Source organism: Pieris napi, chromosome 6, assembly GCF_905475465.1.
Source record: "Pieris napi chromosome 6, ilPieNapi1.2, whole genome shotgun sequence".
NCBI classification, from domain to species: domain Eukaryota; kingdom Metazoa; phylum Arthropoda; class Insecta; order Lepidoptera; family Pieridae; genus Pieris; species Pieris napi.
This window is the reverse complement of record NC_062239.1, coordinates 10356119-10377582: the sequence shown is the minus strand read 5'-3', so window position 1 is coordinate 10377582 and position 21464 is coordinate 10356119. Positions and strand designations below refer to the sequence as shown.

Below are 21464 nucleotides of genomic sequence, written 5' to 3'. Positions count from 1 at the left end.
GCCGAGATCCAGTTTGGAATTCGCTTTAATGGTCATAATAACAGATATTTTATGTGTAATACAAAATTAATTACTTCAACTGTTGCCTACGCACAAGATTTTATATAATTTTCAGGGTTTTCCTCTATTTCCCGTGGCACGCGTCACTTTTGACCTTTGGCTTTTGTGTCGGCCAGGAATAAAACCGCCTACACGAGGTAACATTAACAAGGGATGGTTGAAATTCTAATGGTTTATTACTAACATATTGTATTAAATTGTTTCTGACTTCATAGACAGAAACATTAATTTCTTATATATACGTAAGTACTTTGAAGATATGATATAAAAACAAGTGGCGCTACAACCTTTGTATTGGCCACAGATTTCTGCCGTCGACTCTTCGGGTCTAAAGCATACCGTGCCAGTGTTAAATGCGCACATAGAAAAGCCCAATCGTGCACAGCCGGGGTTCGAATATACGACCTCAGGAATGAAGTCGCATTCTCAAGCCACTAGGCCAACACTAACATGCTGAAGTGCTCTCTAGACATCATGATACCTATCAATATTCATTTTACGATTAAAATTCTTTGAGCGATCTTGTAATAATAAAGGATCATACCATACCAAATTGTGATAATATTTTTGCAAATCAGAATTCGAAAAAGTATGACCTTGCCTTCCACATAAACATATCGTAACAACTTTTGCAAAACATTGTGCAATGCACTGATAAGCCCTATTGGAGGCGAAAGAAGAGCGGAAACACCGAAAATTGTCAATCAATTACATTGCAAACGTAAGTATTCCTATGACACTTAAATCACATTTCTATCTGTTTCAATTCCTTGAGCCTATTTTTTATCTCGTACGATCTTGAAGGGCCCGAACCTTGAAGGACTTGGAATTCACCCAACATAGTTAAAACGTATATGCGATAACATTTGCGCCTTAACATTTATATTAATAACGTTATCTAGATAGAAGAGTATTATTAGTGTTGCCCAAATGCAAGACCAAGACGAGACTTAGGCCAGTCTTGGTATTGTCTTGCGTCAATACACCTGGTCTCGGTCTTGGTATTGGTATTGCGCTCTCAGTCTTGGTCTTGGTCTTGATCTTGCAGCAAGAGTCTTGCAAGTCTCGCAAGACTTGCAAATACCTATTTGCCTATTGCTATTTGTGGGGGCTTGCGGGCTGTCCTGGAGCATTCACCAATGTACAATGTTCATCAACCAATAATAGCAGGCAGGCTACAGGCATTGTGTTGAGATTAGCAGATTTCATTACAGTGTGCGTAGGTACATTTTTTAGGCAATTTGTCGTACTCGTGACTGGCGCGCTTTGCTACGTAGGTACTGTCGTTAAAGTATGTGTAAGTAAGAAACGATGTAGGTACCTACTACAACAAAATTGTATTCCTTAGAAAAATAATCGTCGTACCTACACGACGATTATTTTTATTTATTTAGTAAATCATCGCTGAAGACAATAGTCGCTACTAGGTACGATAGAAGTTGATAAACCGACACTGCAATTCTCGATGATTTTAAAACAAAATGCGTAAAGCAATATGACGTCGCTCATATTTGCATATTTTATCTTACTAGCTAGACCGGTGTCCCGAATAGCAGAATAAGTATTTTAAACAAATAAAGAATCGACTGTTAGGCGGTACGATGTTCGCCAGGCCAGCTAGTAATAATATAAACTAGGTATATTTTTATTACTTACAACAATTTTTATAAAATCTACCTATCCTTACGACTACATTCTTCCTTGCGAGGACAACATAATCTATTTGCGTCCGTTCTGAGCACCCGGAAACTTATTTTATTCTTTAGAACATGGGCAGTGGCGGCGACCTTTGACATGAAAGCGACGGCGGCAACACAAAGTCTAGAAGCGGACTAAATTTTCACCTATTTTGGTGGGATTGTCAATGTTGGCATTAGCACAGAAAAATAAAATTAAGTAAACACAACGTTTATCCACTTTTTAATAACTAGGTATCCACGATAGAATATTTTTTCTACTAATTTCCTAAGGGTCGATTCGACCAAACTTCAATTTATACACGAGTAACTATACCAAGAATAATCTATTCCATGATTATAATCTCGAGTAAATCCATAGTCGTTTGTCCACGTAATCGATAGTATAATTGCGCTAGGAATAACAATACGCGAATAGCAAGAAAATGGTGAACGAAAATAAAACTCGGCAAATAAATGTTATCATCATGTCAACTCGATTTTGCCGTATTATAGTGTGAAAAAGTAGCTTTTAACAGGTGTCAAACGACAACAAAAAGTTTTTATTTCTTGTTTGTTTGAGGCTTTCGTCTAAAAAGGAACTTCTGTTGAGCCTAGTTGAATTTCATTCTAATATTATAGAAAATAAAAAATCTAAAAGTAAATAAATAAATAATAAATTGTTTAAACGTTTCATTATACAATGCCAGACTATTAATTTAGTGCGTTGCGTTGACTTGAAATTAAAACACAGAATACATATTTGTGAAATGACAGAAATCAGCTGATTGGACTGACTGACGCCATTAAATTATTCTAGGAATAGCTGTTATTCCGTGCGAAACGGCGGTATAGTTGCAATTCCCGAATGAGCCCACTATTCTTAGAATTTGTAGTTGGTAAAACGTAAAATTTATTTACTCTCGATTAACTGACGATTTATTCTAAGATTAAGATTTACTCTTGTTTGGTCGAATCGACCCTAAGTACTCAGTCTAAATATCTTTTTCATAATTTTTGTTTTTCAATAATATGTTGTGTGTAATTGAATGGTAAACTCTAAATCTTACTAGAGAGCTTTTTTAAAATAAACTTATTGAAAGCACTGACATGGCATATACACTTTACAATCTTGCTGCTCACATTTTAGTACCTAGGTATCACTCACTATCTATCATTTACCGATATTAACAATGATTATTTCGAAATCAAAATATTCGCAATTCAATAGATGCAATACCTACTTAGTTATTAATTATCATCTCGCCCGACAGCTTTTAACGCTGTAGTGTTCGAATTCAAGCCAGTGTGAGAATGTATTTAAATAAAAGAAACTCAGAGCATTCAATTTATACCTACCTACTGCTGGGACATCTTCAAGGTCATTTAATTTTATACTCCTATACCAACCCTACCAAAATAGGTAAAAATTTGTGTGCCTCTGTCCGTACTCTTTGTCGGCGAATGCGGCGCTCAGTGTCAAATGCTGTGTTACACTTGTTGCAAACCGCGTCTTTGTCGGTAAATTATCAAATAAGTAGGTATTTAATACACCGACCGACCAACAGTTTATTCGCAGAACGTCACATTTCCCCAATCAACTTTGAACCTTAATTCTTTAGCGATAAACTTGAAAATCTGTTGAAGAAATTTGATAGATTGTAGTAGCTTGATGTGCTGGCGTCTGTACCATAGTATTGGCTGCCGTAGAAACTGTTACTAGACCTACTCGACTCGCTGTTAGTTTTAAATTTTGCTAAATAGAAGAATAATATAAACTTTGAAACATAAGTTTCACACCTACATGATGTTTATATAATTTTGTTAACTATAATTTTAAGCACATACCAACCTACGAGTACTAACGTTAGATCTGCACATTAGACATAAACAAGCATAACATATTATTATAGGTAGATACCTACAAGGTATGAACTTTGCTAGAAAGTTATTAGGGAACAGATTTGTGAGTATTAACACGCTACCTACTTAATAAATTGTTGAAATATAATAAGTACTTACCTACCTAATCAATACAATACGTTTCAGGGTGCTTTCAGACGAGCGGCACGTTGCCAATTACAAATACAACTGCAGCCCTTAGTTTAGTGTTATGATTTGTGATACCTACGGTTTTGATACTGGGGAACGTTTCTCAAAATCGGGATTGAAACCAAATACCTACTTAATAACGCCCAAATCTCAGTTTGTCTTAACTGCAAGACGCAAGAGTCTTGCAGGCTTAAGTATTGTCTTGCTCAAGTCTTGCAGGGTTCAGTCTTGGTATTGGTCTTGCTATAATAAGGCGTTCTTGGTCTTGGTCTTGGTCTTGCAAAAACGCAAGAACAAGACCAAGACTGCAAGACCAAGACCGATTTTGGGCAACACTAAGTATTATAGTAAATTATGCGATGGACATGCTTGATACTTGTCTGTATGTTTTATTAAGCAATGACCAACCAGTCGTCCAGTATTTAAACTGAAACATGGAAATCAATCATACCTTAGTTAACCTATTATGTTGGTTTCAAAAGCTCCTTAGTTTATTAAAAATAATCTTATAAATAAAATACATTTAAATCAATCTTATTACAGCAGGATTTGCTTAAGTAATGGCGGGAAATCGCGTTCGACCGGCAGCAGTTGCGTGTGCGAAAGTACTCATTTTACACCTTTCTGACACTCTATTATGAAAAAAGACACCGAAAAAAAAATCTTTAGTCCACTACATTGAATTGTCATATACACATAAATACATATACATACATGTATTCTAGAAATATAGGTAAGTTCTATAATATCCTTTAAAGTTATCTTAGTCCATCTGTAATGGCATATATGAGTAATTGGTTTCAGTCACATCTAATTGCACTTATCAACTGCAATCAATCTTAATACTTTATTCACAGACATGAGTCATGTATTATTTTTAAATGTTACAATTTGGTAAATGTACTTTTTACGCCACCATCGGGCGTCGGTACTTATAACATGTGTATGAAAGTTCTAACAAATTCTTATTTTATTCTTTGTAAAATAATATAACATACATAGAAAATATTGTCCAATTTGACTAAGAATATGTTGAAATAATGCTGACTCGGTATTAGAGACATTATTAGTATGTAATAAAGATTAAGTTTTGGTTATACTATTATAGTAAGCATTCTATTGAATGGACAGCCGCTACCAAGAATTGGTTCTATTAATACATACAAGGAAGTCCCATATGTTTAGTAAATATGGGTTTATGTTTACCTTGTAAGAAATGCCATGTTTTATATTATGCCACAGGTTTATTTATATGTGAAAAAGCCAATTTACGTCCCCCAGAAAGTAATTAGATTAACACATGTACATGAGGAAAACCAATACATGTACAGCTTCTTATCCCACTTCATAAAACTGAGAGAAAGTTATTATTATTATTGTGGCTATTTGAAGCTTATGTTATGGTTATGAATAAGAGGGTAAAGTTGTAGATGTACGAAAATTATATTTGAATTTAAAAGATATCCATAGTTGCTCCCCTCACAATAGATTTTTGTTAAGTTTTTGTATTTCTTTTTATTAGTAATCGTTTTTTTTGTAATGTTTGTTTTGTTTAATAATTGTTTTGATTGATATTTGTATGATCTCTACATGTATGTCATGTTTGCCTTGCTTGTCACATTAAAAATTGTATTTTCTGTTTGTTTTTACCAGTTTGCTGAGCGTTGGCAAGCTTTTTATCAATAAAAAAATAAAATACAAGTGACACTTAAATCAGAATAAAATTAATACTACTTATGCTCCATTGTAAAATAACTTTTCTATCAATGAATGCATTATATAACATTTCATAATAAAGAATATTTAATATTCCCAAGTCAAAACAATTATATTTGTTTAAACCATTGTTTAAGGATATTGTAAGTGATGTTTTCAAAATACATCATATAAGAATTATAGCATACATTCGTCCATAACATAGTGGATTATTATAGAATACATATATTTTTTTTATAGTCTTCCTAAGCTATTGGTCCATACACATAGAATTATTAATTAGCTCTTTTAGTGAAGCACATTAAGTAAGTGCTGTGAGTTCCAACTCAAATAATTTATGTTTCCATTTTTTTAACTACAATGTGTATTGATTGTCAAGTCCCTGTTCAATCAAGCTGCAAAGGTCATTATACAATAGCCAATGTGAAATACCAGAGACCATGAACATACACATTATATTGTGAATGTTTACTGATGGGATTTGCATAATTGATTTCATTAAGAAGGTTAAAGTTTAGGTAAAAATGTGACAAAAATATATCAATCAGGATTCCACCTAAGGTCTTCAAAACCGACCATAAGTGAAGATATACATATTTATGTTTATGTTATTTATCATATATTTATAAATTAAATAATAAAGTAATATAATTACGACACATGTCATTATTAATTTAAAAGACAGTAGTTTTCAGTTTATTCATCTGAAACCACTAAAAACCCCATAATAAATTTGAAATGTCATTAACACATTTACTTGTACTCTATAAAACTCCTATAGTAAATAATTGTAGTGTGTGTGTGTAGTGAATGTAAATGGCCAGATTATATAGTATGTGTCTGAGATATTTGAATCTTTATTAATCAAAAAGCAAAATTTTTGTAGTAATTTCACAGCATAGCATGTAACTTGAAAGTTATATTTCCTGCAACATCAAAATAGAACAATTCTCACAGAAACTAAGTAGTCAAAACCGCATGCTGCCACTTTTACATACCTAGACCATTTACATATAAATAATGCAAGACATCAGTGAATTAATTAATGCTATTGGAAAATAATGTTGTAAGAGCTTACCTTGCCAATAATACGGAATTATTGGATATACGAGGAGCAATTTTTATATTCGAGGAAGTGATCGACATAGCCGGCATACGACCTTTCAGAATATCGCTCGATAACTAGGTCGTACTTTCTTATATAAAAATGGTCTAGATGACTTATAAAGACTACACAGAAATAAAATCGATAAAACTAAGCCTCATAACCATATAATACTGAGTGACACAATTTAAGTTTGTATTGGCTATACAAGTCGTTATTGATTTCATAGAAAATCTTACTGAAATTATTACTGCACTTAGATTTAAAAAATATATATATTTATGCAATGATTATTTTTGCATATTATACATTTGTAAATTAGTTAAAAACTATATTTATTATACTTACAGAATCGAAGGCTTGTTACCTAAACAGGCGGATCTTGTTGTCTTGCTAAATGTTATTAATAACTTCACAACTGGAATTAAATGAAATAATAAAATTTGAACGTGAGCTTAAAAGTTTTTAATTTATTCGTGGTTATTCGAAATAGACTTCATTAAATTACCGCAAGCGTTTATTAGAAATTAAATATCGTGATACACCGCCGCTTAAATTTCCTACACTAAAAATGTCAAATATCTAAATTCAAAAACCTTCAATCGAACTGTTGAGTGTTGACACTGAGTAATTACATTAGATTGTAACTGTCAGTGTTATTCACGTTTAATGTGGAATGAAGAAGAATCAAAATCTTAGCGAAATAAACAACAAATAGTGTTCTGCAAAGTCAAACATTTTTAAAAACAATTGATAATATTTTAAAATATTCAAATAGTATTTAATTTCTCTGTAAGTACTCTAAACATCCTGTGTCGTAGTATCTCTACTCGGTCTGTGGTATGTATTTAATCTGTGGGTGTGTACTATAATCTGCTGTATGCAATTATACATAGTTATTGTCTATATATATATTTGAATCTATTAAATATTAATCAACAAAGTTGAAACTCTATCAATTCATTAAAATTTTGATAAATTGTAACTTTTCGGTACGCTGTATATCATATACGTAAAAGTTATTAACTCTGCAAATCAAGATACGTTACCTGAATTTAACATCAACAAACATTTACTGCAATGTCAAGTGCCAAATCTGTGCGTTTAACCCGCGAAATGAAAAGTTTTTGGAATAAACCCCCATGGGGAATTACATGTCGTCCAGAGAAAGAAGATGTTCTCGATGTCCTGATGATAAATATGTGTGGGCCTAGAGGCTCTCCTTATGAAGCTGGACAGTTTAAACTAGTGATAAATGTTCCAGACCGGTATCCTTTTGAACCACCTCAAGTAAAGTTTGTGACACCAGTTTATCATCCAAATATTGATGCAGGTAAATAATGTTTTTGACTTCTTAAAAAGTATCAAAAGGCTTGTGACAGTTTTGTACTGCATATTATTGTAATAATTATAAGGATTTGAGTATTAGTAGTAACAAATTATTAAAGAAACATGCTTTCGTCTTAAATAAAAAAATAACATAATATAAAATACAATTCCATAAAATATTTCACAAAATAGAAATGTTAATATTTCAGTTGGAAGGATATGTATGAACATGCTGAAAATGCCGCCTAAGGGATCTTGGTTACCTACAATTACCATAGAGACACTCTTAATATCAATTCAAACACTACTTGCTAACCCAAATCCTGATGACCCTTTGGTAACGGAAATTGCTATGGAGTATAAATATAATATTGATTTATTTAATGAAAATGCCAAAAAACATACTAAAGCATATGCTGTGTAAATATCCTTTGATAATACTTTAGTAAATAGGAATGGTTAATAGTGTAACTATTTAGATAAAATTAAATATGTAATAACTACTTTACAATATTATTATACTCCGTTCATGTGGTTAACAGACAACAAGTGGGCAGTATACTCATAGAAAAAATATTGTAAGACTAAATATGATCAAACTAATACTTTGCGTTATGGAATGTCTATGATTAAGATTTACGTTTGGTAATCTGATTGAAATGTAAAGACTGATATTTAATGTAACAAGTCTAGTCTTTTAGGGACAATGGTACTTTATTATTATAAAATCCTAAGTTTTCTTTTTATAAAAAAAAAACTTTTATGGTGCTGGTATTGGCTTTTTATTCTCATAAGTGTTCTTTAGTTGAAGCAAAATAAAACTATTTTTGGTAAAACTTTTTTTTTAAATCCCTCAAAACTAGGATTTATTATTAGTTGAATATTTTAAACTATATAAAGTAACAGAAATGGTAACATACAGTCTTATAATACATTATTCATCAGACAAGCATAGCTGATCCATTCCCTACTAGATTATATTAATATACTTATATTACGAGTGAGCTTGCCAGACTAGAATTCTTACACTTACATACATACTAAGGGGGAGATTTAGTGCAAACTATGACTTCCATATGTCAAAATCCAACATATCTATAACATATGGGAGACAGACTTAGCTTTGAGAAAAGTTCTAGCTCTCTGAAAATTTTGGTTCACTCAAAACTCACAATGCAGATCTATACAGGCATAATTTATTTGACTTGCAGATGATTTAGATTGGGTGAAAATCTTTTGTAATAATTGGGAACCTAAGGGTATTTACATTCTAAAGTTGATTTTAGTTAATTAAATGAAATTTAATTGTCTGACGCAATCTGTTACCTCACATAAATTAATGAGTGAAGAGAATTCTGGCAATTTTTAATTTTATTAATTTTTGATGAATTCTTTAAAATCGATGCAGACGGCCAAACAAAACAAAGTGGTTGGCAATAAAGATAAGAAATTTTGTTTACATCAAAATACAGTTTCTTTTTTAGTTAATTAAATTTCATACTATACACATTTCATGTTATATTCTGACCTCAGACATAAAGGTACAAGCAAGAAGCTTAATTTACCATTTAACAAAGTTAATAATTACACAGTTAACATTACATTCAACCAGTGTCAGTACTACTATCATCTCCAGAGCTTACACTTTCTGTTTCAGAGGAACTACTGCTTTTCTTTTTTACATTGACATTTTTATCTACATTTTCCTTTTTGTCTATTGGTTTTAAAGTTTCTGTTGAAACTGTGGCCACCATTTTAGATAGTATTTTTGATTCTGAAGGTTTTATTTCTTCTTCTTCATCAAGAGGCTTTATATTATGAGCAGCTGATGCTACAGCAACTTTATAGGCTTCAGGATACTGAGTGCTGGAACAGAGAGGGTATGGTGAATTTATTTGTTGAAAACATTTAAAAAGTTGAGTTGGTTACATATTAAGGATTATAATCTTGCATTCTACACTAAAGGCAATGAAACACATCATAAATAATTTTATCTTATAAATTCCTAGTTAAGGTGGGGAAATAAATATGTGAATAATATTGAATGCTAGTTTTCACACTAATATACTAACATGAACCACTAGAAATCACTAATCCTACTCCAAAAGTGTCATTAAAATTTTTCAATCACCTTTTTATTAAATAATCTTTCAATTACTAAGATTAAAAGCTAAAGCGTTGCATGAAAATACTCTTACCAACAAATTAATAAAAAATAAATTTACCTTAACTTAGTTTTAATAGCCCTTATCTTTTTGAATATATAGTTTAAATCCTTTTTCATATCCAACAGTAGTTGGGTGTGCTTCTTAAACTCTACAGATGCAGCTCGAAGGCGACTTGCTGAGAGTTGGTTGCAATTTGTTAACATTTCTGTTGTTTTTTCAAATCTCTGTAACCTGAAATTGTTTATTTTACACAATTTCGACAGCCAGTAGCAGAGATGTATGCACTTATATCAACCATGCATGACATAACCATTACAACTAATATATGAACATCCATAGATTTGAGTATATAGTTTTGAACTATCCAGTTATTACTGACCAGTGGAAATCAATGTCCTAAGTTACTAACTTACATAGTTTTTTGTGCTCGTATTATAACTTCGACATCAGATTGATCAACCATACCCGCTAATCCCTGAACAAATACTTCTGGTGCTGAATAGTTTTGAAAGCATTCGATAGAGAAGTCACTTTCAGGAGTGTCGTTGGCCATTTTTCGCTATAATGTTTCAAGCCTTTGAATATTTAAAAGTCAAATTAAACTTTCCGAAAAAGTTACGAGGATCTATAAACAACTTTTCTTATTTTTATTAAGCTAAGGCCGACATAAAGATATACAGAAGTATTTTGATAGTGCGAGCCCGAAGTTCCGACTCCCGAGTAAAATTGACAATCTGTCATCTATCACTGTCAAATGTTAACATGATAATTGTTGCTTGTGTGGAAGTGATAACGTGACAAAGTGCGTTTTCCAATTACAGAGCATTATGCGACTCAGTGCCGCATAATGTTGAAGCTTGATTGGAACGTGAATTAGTTTACAAATGCATCAGCAGAGTGCGCTAAGTCAGTGTTGAAAAAAAAATGTTCTGAATAGAGTTAGCAACCTCATTAATGTATACTTTTTACGCTTATTTTAATAATCAAATTATTTCATTAACATTATTTTACTGAAATAAGAGAAAATATTAAAGAATATAAGGTTTTAACAAGCTAAATTAACAGTAAAAAATTTAGTTTCATGTAAGAAGTTTACATCATTTACGTTTTGAGTAATTTTTTAAAATGATTTCTAAAAAAATTATATACTTTTTCAAAACCATTGCAATGTTTACAAAAGTATAATCCTGTAAAATAAATTTGTTTACAGATCCGAATTTTAAAATAAAATTGTATTCATATTTTAAATGTGAAATATAAAAAAGTAACTATTTATACCTTCATCCATACTTATATTTATTTTTTTTAGCAGTTTGAAATAACTTTAATTATTTTCAAAATCCACGACGAAACTAATTTTTCAACAATAAATAATATTTACTAACGAAAATTTCGATAAATGCCAACTTAAAGAAAAACACTGGTAAATTTTCTGTCACTGTGTTGGTATTGATTGCGAGAAGCACGCGAGAGCATTCGTTTTGAGAGAGCTCAATTGTGCGAAGCGTTGCTGTAGTTGGAACATTCAACGTTGAGCATTATGCCGCATAATGCGCTCTAGTGCTGTAATAGGAAAACGCACAAAGATGCTTATTTTTAAAAGATATACAAACAGGTTTATCCTGGGGTAGAGTATGAGACGATAAGTATAGAGTTAATTTAAATAAGGCTAAATATACTATATTCATGAAGTTTGCGTTTCTTATTTGAAACCAATAATTAGTAATATATTTAAAAAATTGCATGGGTTTTATGTGGACCTGAAACATACCTTGATTGACTGTCTAGACTTGAATTACCATGTTCTGTGCAGTTGGAGAGTTGTTGATAAAATAATAAATATAGCAATAAAGAAATAATTTATAATTTTAACGACAAGGACATTTTTAAAAAATTTTGCCAAAATTCTTTTTATCTGTTATTATCATTTAATATGCGTATTACGTTTTTAGATCCAAGTATTCGTATTCGTATACCTAGAAAAACAAATGGCATTTAGTCCGGGCGCTAGAGGTAAGTGAGTATGCAAAATGTGAGTGACGAATTTCGCCAACGGATTTGAGTTAAGAAAAGGTCAAGGAATAATAATTTGGATCTTGCCGGTCCATTTTTTATTATACCGTTTTCTCTTATGCGTAAAGTAAATGTATTGAGTACATGATATAAATTCATTTTAATTATTATTTCTATAATAATTTATATAGTTCGTTCTTATGGTAAGAATCTCAAAACCGTTGAAAGTAGTAGGATTAATGCTATTGTTTAGTCACAGCGTCGATTGGATCTGTCAGGTTACGTACGAAAATGAATCTTTCTAAGGAAAATGTCCATGCACCCAATGTACCTCTAGCGCCTGGCGGATGTAATCAATATCAAATAGATTAATGACCATTGAAAATCGGAATCGGTTTAACAGAAGAGCCCTGCTGATTAAATAACTGATATCGCGTATTTTCATACGCGTTATTACTTCTGATACTTGTTACCAATATGCACAGGTTCTGCAGGCACCTTTTTTTAAGTAGTATTATTCCATGTGGCTAGTATAAATATTTTTTAACGTGATAACGTCTTTAAAATCGTTTTAGTCGGGTGACATGTTCAGAAACTTGTGTCACACCAAAACCTCACGAGCGCGATCGCAGGTATAACGAGAGAGAGACGGACCGATCTCCCGTCTCATCTCGAGCGCTGCCAGTCAGTCAGTATGAAGAAAAATGTTTATCATAGTCGAATAAGTAAACTTGTCATTTTACACCCGAAATTTATCATCAAAGGTGTGAATAAAACGATAGATGTAATTTAAAATTTGAAAAAATTGTTATCTTCATTAATTCCTTACTTCCCAAAAACTTATATCACCAATTCTTATTGGTGACGTTATCACGTAAACATCTCGATCGTAAACCTACTTTACAAACAACCAATATTTTTTATGTAAAAATACGTATAACTTCACAAGGCAAGAACTTGAAAAAAAACCACTTACTTTCAAATAACAAAATATACTAAAAGTTGCAATTTTTTTATTCAAAACCATGTTTTTGATATTTTCTCATTTTATAAAACGCTAAATAAACCCATTTCGGTACAACAATTTCGTATGCATTCCTATTTTTATGAGGATAAATCTTCATATTACTATTATTACCAAGTAACATGTCAAGTATGACTCGTTTTAATTCGGAATCTTTCATTTTCTTTTGTTTATACATTTCTTTTAGCCTTTTGAACTCCCACCTAGGTTTGAGAGTCAGGTAAGGCAATGGTTTTTTAGGTGGAATATTTTTTACGTATTTAAATATTCTATTAACTACCTCATCTTTAAATTCATTGTAATATTTCGTTATTTCTTTTGGTGAAAACGGTATTCGCGACCGTTTAAGTTTCATAATTTCGTTACTGCCAACTTTGACCAAATCTAAAATTTCATAAATTATGGATTCTAAAAGATTTTTAGTACATTTTCGCTTAAATCTTTGTGATTGAAGTAATCCTTTAGCTTCCGTAGGCTTCATCACCACAACAAGAATTTCTTTATTTCTTATTTTATTATTTATATAATTTTCTTCTTTGCCTTTGACTTCTTCATATTTAAGACTGTCTTTCTTTAGATCTTTCAATATTTGTTTATTTACATCATCTATAACTTGATCAATATCTTTATTATTACCACACCGCTCTGAACTACGGCATCCACATCTACCAAATCTCTCGCACATTTCATCTCCTCTACTCCCCATTTCATTAACATATCCATTATTAGTTAAAAAAGTAAGGTCTTCCAATACATTATCGAATTTATTATAAGTTTCGTGTTCAGGATTCTGTATTTGACGGCCAACATTCTCTTGCTGAGACGATACTTCGTTGATTATTTTTCCTATTCTAGGTTTAAAGTTATTTAAAGAAGAGCTTTTACTTGAAGGAAGATTTAATAAATAATTAATGAACAATATTATTACACTTCTTTTCATTTTTTACATCAAAAACAAAATTGGTTTAAACAATAATATTGACTGATATATGAATAGATTTTCAATTATTTTTTATTACTCTAATTATAATTAGTTTTGCGATTGTTTATGTTAGGGCAAAAAAGCGCACACGGCCACTCTATGAAATATTCTTCGCATAATTTTTAACTCGAACTAGAAAAAAAACATTGAATATTATATGTAATGCGGAATTTTTAGGTTTTAGTAATCATTGTGTACGAAAAATGATAAATATAAAAGTATTTTTGAAATAATTTATAGTTTTTATCTCCAAAATAATAAACTAGGGAAAGGTATCTTTAAATAAATAATAAAAACAATGGTTGCCTGGAAAAGCTCGATCGAACGCGATAAGGCCGCCAGTCGCAAAAAATTACAAATAAATTTAATTATCTTAATTTTATTTGTATTTCTGTTCATGCTACGAAGTGTTAATAAATAAATAAAAAGAATGACTTTAAATATATACCAATTTTATTATTTAAAAGACCATTTATTATTCAATTTGAATCCTAATTTAACTGGGCTAGGCCTTGTATATCGAAAACAAATGGAACTCCATATTGCTTTACGTCAGAACCCAAACTCCTCCTCCAAACGAATTTAATTAATTTCTTAGGTCCTAGTTTGTTCAACAACCGTACTTTTTGTTGCGATGTTAATGGTAGGATTCTTTTCATTGCTGAGCGCTTTCTACTCCGTAATCGTTTTCCCTTTTTCTTTTTTACTAGCTCCAAGTACATCCAATCTGGCATAAATATGTCATAGGAAACTTCAGCATCTCTGTTTGGGACAATTTTTATTTTTCGAATATCATCTATCAAAACTTGGAAAATTTGTGTTTTTAGAGATTTATCTGACATTTTGAAATGTCTGTATCTATCACGTATAGCTTGAATGCCTTTTCTTACCTCCCTAGGTAAGTGTCTTACTACCGATAAACCTGTTCTATATTTAATAAAACCCATGAGTATTTCTCTAAGCCGATCCATGGCTGATCTGTAGTATTCATATATATCTTCTGGCGTAAGGGCATCTCGTGTTGATAGTTTTTGGTCTTTTTCATTCTCGGCTGTAGATATTTCATTAAGTTCTGAAAGAACAGCTTCTAGAAGATTTTGATCGCCACTATCCCGTTCTACACTATCCATGTTAAAATCATCTGTGAACGAATCACTCACCTTTTTCTGATGTTTGTGCACTTTCTTGCAACCGTGTCCACAGCGCAGTAAATCATCGCCTTCATTACTTTGGTCACGTATATCAATCTGCCTATCAATATTACGAATAACGTCTTCAACATCGTTTGCCACATCAAAAACATCTTGTGCATCACACCCAAAGCTTGATCTTCCGCACGAACAGCCAGTTTTCTTACATATTCGATCAATAATTGGGTCATTTGCATCACGTAAATAATTGCTTTGTGTTAAGAAATTTCGTGAAACTGGAACTTCAATCTTCCTTCTTTCTATTATATTTGGATTATTTAAATCATTTATTACTTCAGAAATCTCAAATACTAATTTAGATTTTGGGTTTTTTTGTAGGCTAGTACCTATTAATATGCTTAAAATTATAAGTACAAGCGACATATTATGTTTCTTTAAGTTTATTTTTGGAACTAAACCCTACATAACGTGGGCTCAACAACAAAGTTTTCACTTACCCTGAGTGACTTCGTACATAATTGACTTTTAATCAAATATGTAATTTAGCGTGAAATAGGAACAAATGTAATTAAGTCACGATTATTTCGGGTTGCATAGGCTGTTAATACGATGCTGAATTTTGTCAAAAAAATTATTATTGTGTGCAGGCTACACTACTGCTTTAAAAGCCAACTACGTCTATTTTTCAATTAAATAACAAATGCTGAAGATTGATCCTATTTTGCTATATTTATAAGAGCTACCAAAAATTTACATCTTTATCAATAATCTTTGGAATTTACAGATGATTAAGTTTTGTTACGTCTAAGCAGCAAAAAACAAAACATAAATTCAAAGCTTTATTCTAATGGAGTTTGTAAATAACCTTCAACTCTTAGATTAACTGGGAATGCGTAATGCATAAGTATTTTTTCATCTTCAACTGGTAAATTGCGCCTGGTGTGAATTTCATCCTCATTAACTTTTGTATTGGTCAACCTTTCTAAATTTGTATTGAAGTCATCTATGTTTTCGCCATCGCTATCCATGTTATCATGGTATGCAAAGTCATCAAATCGTCTCCCTTGGTGTAGTTGATATAAGGCTTGATTTATTATGCGGTTTAATCGCTCTTTTCTGTAAATTAAATAAAAAAATTGATATTGGTTGGTCAAGGTAGGTTTATTTTTCGTTTAACTGGAATTTTCAGCAGAGTTCAGTGGTGAAAATCCGTTTAGTCGTTAGTTTGGCAATATGAAGTTAATTTGTTTTAGATATCACGGTCAGTTCAATTAGAAAACAAATTAAAAATAGTAATTAGTAGTTGTAAATAATGTAGTTGATTAACAGGGGGCGTCCATGAATTACGTGAGGTGTTTTTTTAAATTTTCTGTGATGCCCTCCCCCCCTGGTGAGATGTCGTGAGATTTTATTCAACCCCCTCCCCCCTCCCCCAATCTCACGTGAGATTATTCAAAATGTGGGATTCTTACGTAAACGCGTTGGTTATTATTGCTTAAAAACGTTAGAAGCACGTTAAGCACGTTAAAAATTGCTTCGTGCTTTTATTTACGACTAAAACAAAATAAGTGAAATGTTGAGCGTTTAGGTATGGAGTTAGCGGAAAGTGATGAGCTTTAGGGTCAACCGTTTTCCTAATCTTTTTTTCTTTTTTCAATCAGAAAAAAAATTGCGTTATATTTGCCGAGACCCCCCCTCTCTCCAACGTAAGATTAAATGAGATTTGACTCGACCCCCTCCCCCCCTTAAACACCTCACGTAATTTATGGACGCCCCCATTAAGGATTTATTTTTAATTACCAATATTTCAACAATAGTTTGCTTTTTATTGGCTAAATTTATTTGGCTTAATTTTTCTGAGATCAAGTACTTTTTAACTCTTTATTTTAGTTTATAAGGAATTGGTAGTGTAGCCACTTCAGGCACCAAGGTTAAAAACCTTAGTGGTTTTTTTGATGTTTTCTGTACTTTTAGTCTATTTATAAAGTTTAAGCATTCATAAAAAATTTAGTACGTATAATACCTTTCCTTCTGAATTTGCTGTAAAAGCTTATCTCTAGATCTAGCAATGCTTGCTGGCATTTTTCTTGCTTTTTTTCTGAAGTTGTGGCCCATTCGTCTATATTCTTCAGAAGATTGAGGATCAAAAGCATTAGTCCTGACGGCATTTTGTTGGCGAATGAGATTGCTAAGGTCAAACCTATAAGAGATTTTAATAATAAATGTATTTCTGGTAAATTTGTCGAGTCACGGCTCCACTTTAAAACAGCTTCAAATTTGTTTCTACATATTAAATAACTATACAATAATTTGGGGGCGCATGATCCTTAACCCAATTCACTGGGATCCACTGGGAACTGAGACAATATCATTTACATCATGCATGTAATATTATCAGTTTATTTTTTATTTTTAAGGGGTCCAAAGTCATGCGTTTCCTTAATATTACTTGTCTACATACAAGTCGTAAAGAACGATAATTTGAACTCTTATAGGGTAAAACCGTGATTCGACACATTTACCGTTCATAGGAAGAATAGGTATATAATATCATTTCGAAGTGACCTTTTAATAGTTTATCTTTAATGTTTAGTTAATCTTATGAACATATAGATATGTTCAGTTATCTTTGCCATTGATTATTTCAGTCTCCAGGTTAACGGGCAACTAAAACACGGAGGACATTAATGGGGTTGTAACACTCCTTAATCATTGCATAGAATGCAATTATTATAACCTAACATAGACCAGCATAGTTTTAATTCATTTAGTATAAGGGTGTATATATATAATCCAATAATTAATCAATATCCTTTTAAACATTTACATAGTTATATTAACGTAATCTATAAATTAATTTACCCCGATCGACCATAGTCACATGCCAACTGTCTTTTATTATATAGTCATATGAACATACATAAAAACACCTTGTCATCATTTTTTTTATTTGTAAGGACAAGGTATAACTTTCAGGCCAACGTTCAACCTCTTAATTCACCGTTTCGACTACAGCAATCATCTGTCTATATTCAATTCATCAAACAAGACGAAAATGTACATCACTTATAAAGAGAAGAATATATCTATATATCTAATAAATAAAATACTAGCGCCGCAGAGTTTGTGGTTAAACTCCTCCGAAACGGCTTGACCGATTCTCATGAAATTTTGTGTGCATGTTGGATATAACTGAGAATCGGACAACATCTATTTTTCATCCCCCTAAATGTTAAGGGTAGTCCACCCTTAAGTTTTATTTTTATTTTTAGATATTTTTTATTTTTATTTTTTTATGATACAGCATTAAAAAATACATACAACCCCTAATTTTCATAAACCCCCTCTACGATCAACCCCTATTTTTTATTTTAAATGATAAACATGGCAAAACGACGTTTGCCGGATCAGCTAGTTATTTAATAAAAATACTAATTCAAACCTTTCATTGTCATCATCGAATGTTACATCTGCACGCATACCCGTGTTCATCGCATATTGACAGAGACCATGAGAGGTGAAAAGTAATACATGTATCTGAAATACATATACAAAACTACTTAATATTGTATTTTATAAGTAAGAGAATCCGATAATAATTCCTATAAGGTTGCAATACATATAACACGGACTTAAAGTGTTCCTGTCGTAGTGTCTTTAATAGATACTGTGTATATTTTACACATATAATATACATGATTAAAAACGAAGTTTTTAAATATACATAAATATGTATATCAAATTGTACTAGCAAAAAGCAAAAAAGTTAGGGGCAATTTAAAATTAATTGTGACTTAGGATTTCGAATGCAAAATAAACAAAGCCAGTGACCGCAAATAGGGAATAAAGAAAAATCTTGCTGCAAGAAATAAAAAAATACCAGTTTATACATATTTACAGATCACTGTCCCCTTGCTGCTGACTACAAACTAAAAAACCAATCAAAGTTAAATTTTTATTTCCAATTAACTTTAAATTAAAATTCTATATTATTAACGTTTCATAATGTTCAGCGGACGTATACGAATCAAATGCGCCTTATATAATACTGATATCAAAAGATTCTATTACAACTTCGTTGCTTTGTTCTTTATTTGACAGTAAACAATGAAATAAAAATGATGTTGCCATGGTAATAAATATATATAATTTGTACCATGTCACCGTATATTATTTAAAATATATAAACCTTAAATGTAAGTAAGTCTACGTTAAATTGTGTTAAAATTTCTGCCAGATGAGGGAAATGGCTGGACCTATTAAGGTCATATCTACTCTACGAAGGTTTTTGCTAGACAGTGATATGAACGCGCTCGGAAGTATAACCCGTGCGCGATAAGTTGGGACCCGAGCGCGGTGACGTCACAGTGGCGTGTTTGTACCGTCCGCAAAAAAGCGAACACAACGAGCAGCCGCCGCAGCTTCGTCTTTGTTTTTTTTAACCTAATTTATTATGTTACTCAGGGATGATGCTGCTTTTTATCTTATCTTTATTTTTTTTACACTATTTGAATACAATAGAATACTATTTAATTATGTATCACAGAAAGTGAAGGAAGGTAACGTTTTGTAATGAATAAAGATATAATGTTTAAGTTTATACATTTATTTTACTCGTATCTATTATTTACAACTGGTCAACAGGTACACAAAACTGTTTGTTCCGTTTTTCGTTTTCACAAAACTCTAACACTTTTAGCACGAGGTTTCTTTCTCCGCTATGTAAAGGTTTACCCTTCATAATGATAACAAAAAAAACTTAACAAGAACTATAACAAAAAAAACTACAACAACAAAACAATAACACAAACGAAACTAAAAGGATTCCAGAGCGCGTCGTTACGTGACGTAAGATAAAAATCCTAGTAAAAAACTTGCGATGCGAACGGTACAATACGGGCGCCATCGGGGAAGTGCAGGGGAAGCGGGCGGGAAGCCGCATTCCTAGAAGGTCCCAACTTATCGCGCACGTGTTATAGTGTATTTATATTTTTTCATGAGTCGTTAAAAACTTAAATGTTATAAACATTGAGAAAGTTTTATTTGAAGTCCGTTATTTTGGTAATTATTGCGTTGTTATAATTGAAATTCATCAATGTGTCACTTAGGGTAGTAGTAGATTAATAACCGGAGGGAATATAAAAATTTAGACCCATATAAAATGGGAAGTTAACGGTAATTATGGTGCTTTTCTTTGCCACATTAGGGTTTAAAACTTGATATTACTTAATAATTCATTATAGCGCAGATGTGGCATTTTATTCAATACTACTTTATAAGTGCACTTAAATTTTTAAAAGTTTCATACGCACTCAACAAAAGTGCGGTTGCCGCATTTGGCGGGAAAAAATGCAAATGGCGCCGCGTGACGTCACGTCCTGCGCCAGATGCGACGCGTGTGTTCCGATGTTGTTTTAATTACACGACCGAGTTTTATGTTTTATTTCGTTACGGAGTTTTCATAAAAATCTGGTTTTTCATACTATTTTTATCGGCCACCAGAGGCGTTTTTAATCGATTGTATTTTCTATATTTTACTAGGCTATCCAAAACATTTTACCTACCTATATGACTTAGTTATAATCTGTTATACGAGTATGGTATCAAAAATCATAATTATTATTTGTTTTCATTTGCAACATAATTTGAACCATATATTTAAACAAACATAATAAAATTATGTATCTCACTTAATAAACAAATGTATATAATACACACACACAACATATACTATACCAACAGACCACTACACTTATAATCTATTTACATAAATAATTAGACTGCAGACTAACTAAAGTTTAATTATGTCGCGTATTTCTATGTCTTTTGGCCTCTCCGACTGGTCTACCTGTATCCTAACCTACCTTCTCATCGTCCTTCTTCGTTTTCCATCCCTCAGGTACCAGAATTTGTTCACAAATAAGCTTTAAGATTTCCTCTTGATCTAGTTTACTATTATTCCATTTTTTAATCCTTGTATTATATTATTTATAATTTAAAAATCAAGTAGTCTTTAGGGTAGGTCGGTGGATGATTGATTGTTGAAGGATGGTTATTCGTAAATTATTCTGAAACGAATGAGGATTATTTAAATAATGCTAAGTAAAATATTATCTATGTCTTGGAAGAAATTAAGTAATTAACAGGAAATTTGGCGTTTCCGAGATTTTCAGTTGTGCATAAAAATT

General features: G+C 31.7%; 5 protein-coding genes across 5 annotated transcripts in view; 1 reads left to right on the top strand and 4 right to left on the bottom strand.

Annotated features, from left to right (window-relative positions):
* The window catches only part of LOC125050192 (oxidative stress-induced growth inhibitor 1-like), a 40223-nt gene extending 33039 nt beyond the window's left edge, over positions 1–7184 (bottom strand). Inside the window, exon 1 of the mRNA XM_047649846.1 lies at positions 6958–7184. The gene's annotated coding sequence lies outside the window, so the exon portion shown is untranslated. The remainder of the gene's footprint in view (positions 1–6957) is intronic.
* Positions 7185–7477: 293 nt separating this feature from the next.
* On the top strand, positions 7478–8774 carry LOC125050479 (ubiquitin-conjugating enzyme E2 T-like). Its single transcript, XM_047650365.1, has 2 exons — positions 7478–7942; positions 8148–8774. The coding sequence occupies exons 1-2, from the start codon at positions 7690–7692 to the stop codon at positions 8360–8362; spliced, it is 468 nt and encodes a 155-aa protein (XP_047506321.1). The 5' UTR covers positions 7478–7689; the 3' UTR covers positions 8363–8774.
* Positions 8775–8810: 36 nt separating this feature from the next.
* Positions 8811–10829, bottom strand: LOC125050478 (kxDL motif-containing protein CG10681). Its single transcript, XM_047650363.1, has 3 exons — positions 10520–10829; positions 10164–10337; positions 8811–9804 (listed from the first exon to the last, which is right to left on the bottom strand). Exons 1-3 carry the CDS (start codon positions 10657–10659, stop codon positions 9543–9545), a joined length of 576 nt encoding a protein of 191 aa, XP_047506319.1. The 5' UTR covers positions 10660–10829; the 3' UTR covers positions 8811–9542.
* A 3686-nt stretch (positions 10830–14515) lies between these two features.
* On the bottom strand, positions 14516–15782 carry LOC125050412. Its single transcript, XM_047650259.1, has one exon. The coding sequence runs from the start codon at positions 15697–15699 to the stop codon at positions 14617–14619; it is 1083 nt and encodes a 360-aa protein (XP_047506215.1). The 5' UTR covers positions 15700–15782; the 3' UTR covers positions 14516–14616.
* Positions 15783–16102: 320 nt separating this feature from the next.
* Positions 16103–21224, bottom strand: LOC125050413. Its single transcript, XM_047650260.1, has 4 exons — positions 21141–21224; positions 18719–18813; positions 17300–17476; positions 16103–16392 (listed from the first exon to the last, which is right to left on the bottom strand). The coding sequence occupies exons 2-4, from the start codon at positions 18766–18768 to the stop codon at positions 16116–16118; spliced, it is 504 nt and encodes a 167-aa protein (XP_047506216.1). The 5' UTR covers positions 18769–18813; positions 21141–21224; the 3' UTR covers positions 16103–16115.
* Positions 21225–21464: the final 240 nt, after the last annotated feature.